This window comes from Nipponia nippon, unplaced genomic scaffold (assembly GCF_047370975.1).
Source record: "Nipponia nippon isolate SJK-2023a ecotype South Korea unplaced genomic scaffold, ASM4737097v1 scaffold_32, whole genome shotgun sequence".
NCBI classification, from domain to species: domain Eukaryota; kingdom Metazoa; phylum Chordata; class Aves; order Pelecaniformes; family Threskiornithidae; genus Nipponia; species Nipponia nippon.
This window is the reverse complement of record NW_028262350.1, coordinates 2,195,668-2,205,192: the sequence shown is the minus strand read 5'-3', so window position 1 is coordinate 2,205,192 and position 9,525 is coordinate 2,195,668. Positions and strand designations below refer to the sequence as shown.

General features: G+C 71.5%; 3 protein-coding genes across 4 annotated transcripts; 2 read left to right on the top strand and 1 right to left on the bottom strand.

The window, feature by feature from the left end:
* The first annotated feature begins 523 nt into the window (after nt 1-523).
* Nucleotides 524-1,968, top strand: TCAP (titin-cap). The gene is made up of 2 exons (XM_009470738.2): nt 524-687; nt 1,316-1,968. Exons 1-2 carry the CDS (start codon nt 539-541, stop codon nt 1,569-1,571), a joined length of 405 nt encoding a protein of 134 aa, XP_009469013.1. The 5' UTR covers nt 524-538; the 3' UTR covers nt 1,572-1,968.
* Nucleotides 1,969-2,046: 78 nt separating this feature from the next.
* On the top strand, nt 2,047-4,824 carry PNMT (phenylethanolamine N-methyltransferase). The gene is made up of 3 exons (XM_009470749.2): nt 2,047-3,191; nt 3,383-3,590; nt 4,267-4,824. The coding sequence occupies exons 1-3, from the start codon at nt 2,921-2,923 to the stop codon at nt 4,700-4,702; spliced, it is 915 nt and encodes a 304-aa protein (XP_009469024.2). The 5' UTR covers nt 2,047-2,920; the 3' UTR covers nt 4,703-4,824.
* A 317-nt stretch (nt 4,825-5,141) lies between these two features.
* PGAP3 (post-GPI attachment to proteins phospholipase 3) lies at nt 5,142-9,018 on the bottom strand. Of its 2 annotated transcripts, none has more exons than XM_087769907.1 (8): nt 8,791-9,018; nt 7,829-7,926; nt 7,595-7,747; nt 7,067-7,129; nt 6,847-6,908; nt 6,608-6,744; nt 6,302-6,506; nt 5,142-5,696 (listed from the first exon to the last, which is right to left on the bottom strand). In XM_087769907.1, the coding sequence occupies exons 1-8, from the start codon at nt 8,987-8,989 to the stop codon at nt 5,633-5,635; spliced, it is 981 nt and encodes a 326-aa protein (XP_087626033.1). In that variant the 5' UTR covers nt 8,990-9,018; the 3' UTR covers nt 5,142-5,632. The 2 variants fall into 2 exon arrangements, with proteins under 2 accessions (XP_087626033.1, XP_087626034.1); XM_087769908.1 differs by having other exon boundaries at nt 7,595-7,717.
* Nucleotides 9,019-9,525: the final 507 nt, after the last annotated feature.

Genomic DNA, 9,525 nt, shown 5'->3' with positions numbered 1-9,525 from the left:
GAGGCCCTGTGGCCAGCACCCCCCTGCCTGTCCCTGCGTCCCTGAGGGGACACGCTAGGATGGGACCCCAGTGGCCCTTTGAGGGCAGCAGCAGGGCCACTGCCGCCATGGGCCGGGTGGCCCAGGGTAGCGCGGCCACCGCGTTGGCAGTGGGCAGCCGCAAAGCCATTGACACCTTTGGGGTCCATCGTGTCCCAGGGACCGGTGCCAGCGCGGCGGCGGGCAGCGAAAGGCCAGACGTGCCCTGGCCCGGGGCCAAGGGATCCTGCCCGTGCCGTCACGTTGCCCCGTGTCCCCATGGGGGACACAGCATAGGGCAGGGGGTGCCACCCTGGGGTGGCAAGTCACCAGCGGGCACATGGGGCCGAGTGTGGCTGGACGCACACGGGGTGACACACGTGTCCCCAGTACCACCCCCCCGCTTGCCCCGAGGGGGCCCTTGGCACCCTCCTGTCCCCACGGTGCCAGCAACACGTCCCAAAATAGCCTCGGCGGGGCCATATAAGCGGGGCGGGCGGCTGGGGGGGACAACGGCAGCATGCTGGTGCCGAGCACAGTGGTGCGCAGCGGGGGGCTGCTCTCGGGCGCCCGCCTGGGCTGCCGCGTACGGGAGGAGGACGTGGGGCGTCGCGAGACCTTCAGCGCCGAATGGCTGGACCTAGAGCTCAGCACCCGGCCTGAGGAGGGGTGAGGGGCACCGTGGCCGCCGGGGCAGGGTCCTTGGGGTGCTGGGGCCATGGGGGGGCGGGGGAGCACTGGGTGCTTGAGGGTCCCCAAGGGCTGTGGGGTTTCCATAGGGTCTTGAGGCTATGGGGGGGCTCCAAGGGTCCCAATGGGGCCATGGGGGAGGTGGGGGGGCTGCAGGGGTCTCTGGGGTCCCCAGGAGGCTGTGGGGGGCTCCGAGGGTCCCTGGGGGGTCATGGGTGCTCCAGGGAGGTGGGGGTGTCCAAGGGGGACTGGGAAGGTTCCTCTGGGGAGATGGGGGGGTCTTCATGGGCCTGGGGGAGGCTGGGCATCCACATGGGGCCGTGAGGGTTGTGGGGTCTCCAGGGGTCCCCATGGGGTGCGGTGGTCCCCGTGGGGCTGTGCAGGTCCTGGAGGGTCTCCAAGGGTCCCCATGGGGTTGGGGAGGCTGTGGGGGTCTCCCAAGTGCCAGCGGGGACATGGGGACCTCCGAGGGGTGGGGGGTGTGGGACATGGGGGTCTCCAGGGGTCCCCGCGGGGTGGGGTGGCCCCAGCGGGGCAGAGCAGAACACGGGGGTCCCCGTGGGGCGCTGGGACCCCGATCCCACTCCCACGAGTGCCCCGTGCCCAGGTGGTGCCGGCGGGAGGTGGACGAGCAGCGCCGGGAGACGCTGGAGCATCGCGGGGAGGTGCGGGTGCTGGAGCAGCGTTCGCCCTGGGGGCTGCTGCGGTTCGGGTGCCTGGGGCAGCCCCTGACCCAGCACCTCCTGCCCTACGCCCGTACCCTGCCCCTGCCCCTCTTCGCCCCCCCGGACCTCCGCGGTGCCAAGGCGGGGGTCCCGCGCACCCTCTCCCGCTCCCTCTCCCACGAGGCCCAGCGGGGCTGAGTGCGGCGGCGGGGCTGGGGGGGGCGCGGGGGGGGGCAAGAGGCTGATGCTGGGGGGCGGCGGGTGGGCCCGGACACCTGGGTCCGCTCGGCCGCCCCGAAGAGGCAGCGCAGGAGCGTGGGGGCAAGTGGGGGTGGGCTCCCACTTGCCTGGGACCCCACCCCACGGCGGGCGTTGTGGAGGCCGGCGAGGACGGGGCGCCCGCAGTTCGGGGGGGCTCCTGGCAGCCCCGGGCGCGGGCGTGACTCAGTTTCCCTGGCAAAGAGAAGGGGGTGCAAGGATGGGGAGCGCTGAAACCTGCCTGGGGCCGACCGGGGCCCTGGGGGGGCTGCAGCAGGTCGCGCTGCGGAGTTGTATGAACGATGGTCTTCGTACGGCAATAAAATGCCCAGCCTGGCCCGGTGGCATCATTTGGGGGGGGGGGGGGGAGTACGAGGCCCCCATGAGATGGTGTGGGGAGGGGGCAAGATTTAGGGGGAGCGGGACCCTGTTGGGGAATGGGGGGACTGAGGCACAGCGCTGTGCCGGCAGCCGGAGGGACCCCGGGGCCCTGCAGGGTCTCGGGGTCTGGGGGGGGCTTGGGGAAGGGGGCAACCTGCTGCTTACAGAACTGGCCCCCCGCCATCGCCAGCCCAGCCGGTGCCAGGGTCCGGGATGGCCCCAGCGCCAGTGCCCAGATTAGCTGTTCCCGCCCGGCCGGATCCTGCTGTCCCTGGGCCACCGCCAGTCCCTGTCCCCTCCCTGTGCCCGTCCCTGTCCCCATCCCCTTCCTCCCCATGAGCCGCCCGTCCCCACCACCTTTGCCCATCTCCAGCTCCAGCACAGCCAGGATTCAGGATCTTTAACCCACCCCCATCCCTCTCCCCAGTCTCATAAACAGGGTCCCATCCTGCTCCTTAGCCCAGGGTGCTGGGAGTACTGGGAGCTGGCAGGGTTGGTGGTGCTGGCTCCTGCCAGGGGATGGGCTGAGGTCCAGCACGCTCAGCTCACTGGTGATGGAGGCATCAGGGAGAGCTCCGATGGGCTCCATCCCCAGCCCAGTCCCCAGCCCATTCCCAGCCCCATCCGCTTCCCATTCCCGTCCCATCCCGTGGGACACTCAGGGGCAGAGGTGGTGCTGGGGCAGCACATGGGGGGGGGTGCTGGCGAGGCCAGCCGCATCTCGGGGGGGCAAAAGCTTCAGGATGCAGGGACTGGAGCCAGGATTCCTGGATCCTGTCTCCCCCCCCCCGGTTCAGGGAGGGCAGAAGAGCTTTATCGCTCAGCACAGGGCCGGATCCGGCAGCATCAGCGCCCAGCCGCAGCCCCTGGCCCTGGGGCACTGGCGCTAACCTGGTTATCCACGATGGATGGCCGCCATCACCTCCGCACCGGGCAGGGCCATCGCTCACCGCGGCCCCCCCAGCCCGGCCGGGGATATAAAGCGGGTTTGGGGCCGGGCGGGCTCCGCGCCGCAGCCCCTCGCCATGAGCAGCCTGGCCGCCCTCCGGGAGGGCTACGAGCGCTTCGACCCCCGCGCCTACCTGCAGAACAACTACCTGCCCCCCCGGGCCGACTTCTCCTCCGAGGAGTTCGTGGTGCCCTGGAAGCTGCGATGCCTGGCCGAGACCTTCGCCAGCGGTGAGGGGTGCCGGGAAGCCCCCCTGCCTCGCAGCGGGGTGGGGAAACTGAGGCACGGGGTGGGAGAGCACCTCAGCACCCACCCTGCCCGCTCCCAGCTCCCTCCCTGGGTGGGACCCCTTGGTTGGTCCTGTCCCCCCGCCGGTGCCCGGCTCGGTGTGGGACCCCCTCCATGTCCTGGCCCCCCCCAGGTGAGATCCGCGGGCGCACGCTGATCGACGTGGGCTCGGGCCCCACCATCTACCAGCTGCTGAGCGCCTGCGACCACTTCGAGGAGATCGTGGCCACCGATTACCTGGCGGTGAACCGGGAGGAGCTGGGGCGCTGGGCACGGGGGGAGCCCGGCACCTTCGACTGGAGCCCCTTCATCCGGCACGTCTGCAAGATCGAGGGACGCGGGTAGGGCTGCGCCGGGCGGGGACCTGGGCGGTGGGGGACCTGGCACCGGGGGGGATCCCTGCAGGATCACAGCTGCTTGGCCCGTGGGATCACAGCCCCACATCCCTGCGGATGCTGGGCTGGTCCCTAAAGCATTGTGTCCCCAAATCCCATGGGATCACAGCCCCACATCCCCGCAGGCACCGGGCTGATCGCCACAAGATCATGTCCCCAAATCCCATGGGATCACAGCCCCATATCTCTGTAGACACTGGGCTGGTCCCTGTAGGGTTGTGTCCCCGAGTCCCCATGGGATCACCTCCCCATGTCCCCACAGGTGCTGGGCTGGTCCCTGTAGGATCCTGTCCCCAAATGCCACGGGATCAGAGCCCCACGTCCCTGGAGATGCTGGGCTGGTCCCTGCAGGAGCCCAGCCCTGCGTCCCTGTGCATGTTGTGTTGATCCCTGCAGGATCCCATCCCCACATCCCTGTGGATGCTGGCCTGATCCCTGCAGGATCCCATCCCCGCAGGATCCCATCCCCACAGGATCCCACCCCCACACCCCTGTGGGTGCGGGGCTGATCCCTGCAGGATCCCATCCCCACATCCTTGTGGGTGCCAGCCTGATCCCCAGGGGATCCCACCCTCCCCCTCCCCAGGGGATCCCATCCCCGCTGACGCCCACCTCCCCGCAGGGAGCCCTGGCAGGAGAAGGAGCGCCGGCTGCGGGGCCGGCTGCGCCGCATCTTGCCCATCGACGTCCACCGGCCGGACCCGCTGGGTGCGCCGCTGCGCCCGCCGGCCGACGCCGTGCTCTCCGCCTTCTGCTTGGAGGCCGTCAGCCCCGACCGGGCCACCTTCGCCCGGGCGCTGGCGCACGTGGGCTCGCTGCTGCGGCCGGGGGGCCACGCGCTGCTGCTGGGGGCCCTGGGCGAGTCCTTCTACCTGGCGGGGGCCGCCCGCCTGCCCGTGGTGCCGCTGGCGGAGGATGACGTCCGCGCGGCGCTGGCTGACGCTGGCTTCGCCCTCCGCGACTTCCGCTCTTACGCCATGCCCCCCGCCCTCCGCACCGGCGTGGACGACGTCGACGGCGTCTTCTTTGCCCATGCACAGAAGCCGCTGGAGGCCTGAGGGATCCCCCGGGGGGCACCTGCCCCCCTCACCCCAAAAACCGGATTTTGGGGCCCCGACCCTCGCTGCTCCAGCCCCGCTGCTCCCCCCGCTGCCCCCAATAAAGCCCGAGCTGCACGGCCTGGCACTGCTTCAGGGCTGCAGGGAGAGGGGACCCTGGGGAGGGGGGCACCCATAGGTCCTGGGGGGTCAGGGAGCCGGGGGGCAGTGGGGAGGGTGCGATGGGGGCTCGGGACAGGGTGAGGAGGGGGTGCGCGGTGGGGTGGGTACGGGGTGTGGGGCAGGGGGGGTTGGGGCACAGGGAGGGGGTTTGGGGCGCACAGGGCGAGAGCAGGGTGGGAAATGGGGTGCAGGGCAGGGCAGACACGGGGTGCCCCACGGGACCAGCAAAGGGAATGGGGCAGGGAGGGGGCTGGGGGGGGCGAGAGCCAGGCACGGCGCAGATCGAGCTCAGCTTTATTCACATCCCACAACACGCTCGGGCGAGGGGGGGCCGCATCGCCGGGGGGGCACCCCCAGCCCCAAGGCACCGCTCCAGCCCCACACCCCCCTGCAAAAGCCACCCCGGCGCCAGCAGGGCTCAGCAAGGCCCCCCCTGGCCACCCACGTCCCCCCCCCCCCGGCACCGTGGGCCCCAGCAGCCGTTGCCACCTCGCGGCTGCCGCGCTCCACGGCAGGGAGGGCCCCCGGCTCGGCACCGGCAGCTGGGGGGGACCGGGGGGGGGTGCTCAGCTGCCCTTGGCCCCCGCGCAACGGGCGGCGGGGGTGCCTGGCCCCCCTGCACCCCGGGGAGGGGGGACGCGGGGAGAGAAAAGCAAACCTCCGAAGGCAACCGGGGGAAGGAGGCGGTGGCCGGGGGGGCTGGGGGTTCACTTGGCACAGGGCGGGATGCCGGGGGGGGCACGAAGGGCTGCGCTCCCCCCGGCAGCTCTAGTCCGCTTTGAAGAGGTCGGAGTTGGCCTTCAGGAGGTAGAGGCTGTCGTCCATCAGGAAACTGCGGAGAGGGAGGGGGAGACGGAGGGCTGGGGGGGGGGCTGGGGGGCCGCAGCCCCCCGGCCCTGGGGGGCCCCCTCCGGCTGGCAGCGCTGGGTGGGAAGGCAGGGGATCGGGGGAGCCCCAAACCCCCCCTTGAGCACAGCCAGACCCGGGGCTCCTGGGGAGCAGCAGCGGGGTCCCTCCAGCACCCCAAGGGCACGAAGGGAGCCCCCAGCACCCCGATTTCAAGAGGGGGAGCACTGTGCATCCCATGGGCAAGAGAGGGGGCCCAGCACCCCAGTTTCAAGGGGGGAGCACTGAGAATCCCATGGACAAAATGGGGGGCCCTTAGCACCTCAATTTCAGGAGAGGGGCACCCAGCACAGCATGGGTAAGAGACGGGCACCCAGCACCCTGGGGGCAATAGCGGGGTCCTTAGCACCTCAGTTTCAAGGGTGGGACGCCCAGGACCCCATGGGAAACAGAGGGGCCTCCAGCACCACCCCAGTTTCAAAAAGGGGGCACTCAGCACCCCGTGGGAAAGCTTGGAGCCCCCAGCACCCATATTTTAAAAAGAGGGGGCCCCGAGCACCCTGCAGGGGTGCCGGGGAGGGGGGCACTGACCTGTAGAAGAGGACGTTGAGGGGGATGGTGCCGATGTGCCAGAGCGCGTGGGCGTCCAGCACCCAGAAGATGGGAGGGAAATCGAGGAGCTCCAGCAGCGCCAGCGCCTGCAGCAGCAGCACCACGGCCGCGCACTTCCAGACGTGGGGCAGGCGCGGGCGGTTCCGCAGGCACCACCGCAGCCACCACGCCAGGTTGAGGAGCCCTGGGGACAGCGGCGGGGGGGGGGGACACGGGGAGAGGGGAGCACCCGTCCGTGGGCACGGCCCCCTCACCCGGCTCCAGCCCCCCTGGTCCCAGCCTCACCGATCACCGCGTTCGCAGCCATGTTGTAGCCGTAGTCGAAGCGGACGAGGGTCAGGTAGGAGATGTGGCAGGCGAGGAAGAGGAGGAGGAAGGCCCTGAAGATGCTGATTAAGGCTGGTCGCTGCAGCCCCAGCGTCCTGGGGGGGTGAGGAGAAGGAGGAAGGGGTCACTCACAGCCCCGGGGACCGGCCGCCACCGGTGTCCCCAGCGCCCTGCCCCACGGCGCTGGCGGGGCTCACCTGACGCAGCACAGGTACACGGAGTGCAGGACGACGGCCGAAGCGCAGAAATAGTCCAGTTTCTGCGGGATCGGGGCTGGGTGAGCCGCGCCGGCAGCTCGAGGAGGGCCAGGGCACGCGGTCCCCCCCCGAGCAGGGCTGAACGACAGGACGCCAGCACGGGTTTGGGGACAGAGGGTGACGAACCCACGGTCACGCCGCCTCCAGGGGTGCCACTCACCTCTGTCACAGCCGTGTCCCTCGTGTGGAAAACAGTGGACCAGAACCAGGCGTTTAAGGAGACCTGCGGGAGAGGTGGCGTGAGAGGCAGAAACCCGGAGCGGGGAGGGAGAGGCTGAGCGGCCCCTGTTGCCAGCTACGTGCCAGCTCCCCGCCTGGGACACGTTCCCCCCTCAGCAGCTCGTCAGCCTCATTAGGGAAGACGAGTGCCCCGAAAATTGGATGCGGAGGCGCCGGCGGCCGGGGCAGCGGCAGCAGCCGGAGCTGTGCGGGGTTTGCTGATCAGCTGGTTATTGAAAAGCCCTGGAGACTCTGCGCCCTGGCAGAGGAGGCCCGGGAAGCGCTGCCGGCCCGGTGCTGCTCTGCCAGCGCAGGCTGTGCCCCCCAAAACCACCCCCCGTCATCCTGGGGGGTGTCCCTGCGACGAGGGGAGACCACGGGGGCTGCAAGAAGACCCCCAGAGAGAGCAGCGAGGACGTGGGGCGCAGCACAGCCCCCCCGGGGGGGGGAAGGGGGGGTCACGGCTCACCCAGGCGAAGGCGACGCAGGTGGGGTACATGGGGGAGGCGGGGGGGACGGCGGCCTTGTAGCGCAGCAGCATGACGAAGCTGGCCAGGCCGTTGAGGAAGGAGGCGAAGGCGGAGGCCGGCTCCTGGAAGAACAGGAACCGCGAGAAGGGCCACTGCAAGGGAGAACGGGGGGTCAGCGGGCGGGGGGGGGCCCGGCCCCCCTCCCCGGCCCCCCTCCCCAGCCCCCCACTCACCTTGCCATGGAACTGGGGCACCCTGTGGCCGCCCTGGACGTAGAGCCGCACCGTCACCCACATGCACTCGTACTTGCAGTCGTCGCGGCAGGTCCAGCCTGCAGCCGGGGAGGTGAAGCGGTGGGAGGGGGTGGCCGGCACGGCCCCTGCCCGGGTCGCTCAGTCCCTCCCAGTCTCTCCCAGTATGGACCATCAGGCTGCGTGGTCAGACCACGACAGGCGCTGGGAGTGCCAGGAGCCGGCTCGGGTGAGGGGGAGTTGGGTGGGGGTCACCCTGCGGGGCTGGGGGACCCCCTCTGTGCTGGGCGCAGGCAGGACACACAGGCCTTCCCCAAGCGGCTCCCAGCACCACGGCCCAGCAACGCCCAGTACAGCCCAGCGTCCCCCAAAGTGGCTCAACAGAGGCCAGCACCTCCCCCAGTAAAGTCCAGTGGCCCCCGCTATGGCTCAGTGTCCCCCCAAAATGGCCCAGTGACCTCCCAGAATGGCCCAGCACAGCCCAGTACTCCACCACACAGCCCAGCATGACCCCAGAATGGCCCAACAGCCACCAGCATGGCCCAGTATCCACCAATACCGCCCAAGTGCCACCCAACATGGCCCCAGCATGGCCTAATGCCCCCCAGCACAGCCCCAGCACAGCCCAGTGATCTCCAGTCCAGAACTAGCATGGCCCAGTGCATCCCAGTCCAGCCCAGTGCTCCCCAGCCAGGCCTCAGGATAGCCCAGCGCTCCCCAGTCCAGCCCCAGTACGGCCCCAGTCCGGCCCAGTGCGGCCCCAGTCCGGCCCAGTGCCCCGGCCCCGTGCCCCGGCCCCTCCCGCCCAGCCACCCGGTGCGGAGGCGTGGCCTCCGATCGGGGCGTGGTCGTATAGTGGGCGGAGCCTACGCGAGGGGCGGGGCCTGTCAGCCGCGGGGGGCGCGGCCCAGCCCGGCAGCCAATGGGCGCGGGGGGGGCGGTACCTGTCAGGCCCATGTAGAGCGGCTGGCGGGCGCGGAAGTGCCGCAGCGCCGCCCCCGAGCAGTTCTGCCGCTCGCAGCGGCCCAGGCACTCCCGGTACAGCGGCTCCCGGTCCCCCTGCGAGCCCCGGGCCGGGCCCGGCGCCGCCGCTGCCCCCAGCAGCAGCAGCAGCGCGGTCCGAGCCGCGCCGCCGGCCGCCATCGCCGCCCGGCCCGGCCCGGCCCCGTCGCTTCCGGCCCACCCCGGAAACGGGGGCGTGGCGCGGGGCACCATGGGATATAGCGCCTCCGCCGACCGCGGGATGCTGGGATACAGTCCCCCAGGGCGGGAGGCTCATGGGATATATCCCCCCCCCGCACCCTCCGCAGAGGCTCATGGGATATATCCCCCCACTGGGGCACAGCGTGGCCCGGGCGGGTGCGGGGACCCCGGGGGCAGCGGGGCCCGGTCTGCCCGGCCTCGGGGTGGGCCGCGCCGCGCCGTGCCGGCGGGACCCCGGGTGGGGGCCGTGGGGCGAAGACCCCGAGGTGGCCGCCCTCCCTCCCGCGGGCTGCCAGCGGCGGGGGACGCGGGGGTGGTGCTGCCCCCCGTCCCGCCGTGCCGGGGCGGCCGCTGGCCTGGCTTGGGGTGACGGGCACGGTCCCCACGGAGCCATCGCTCCTTCTCCGGCCCAGCCGCCTTCTCCCTCGGGGGCTGCGGGCGGCCGGGGTGGCAGATGTGGGAGGACGGGGTGGGGA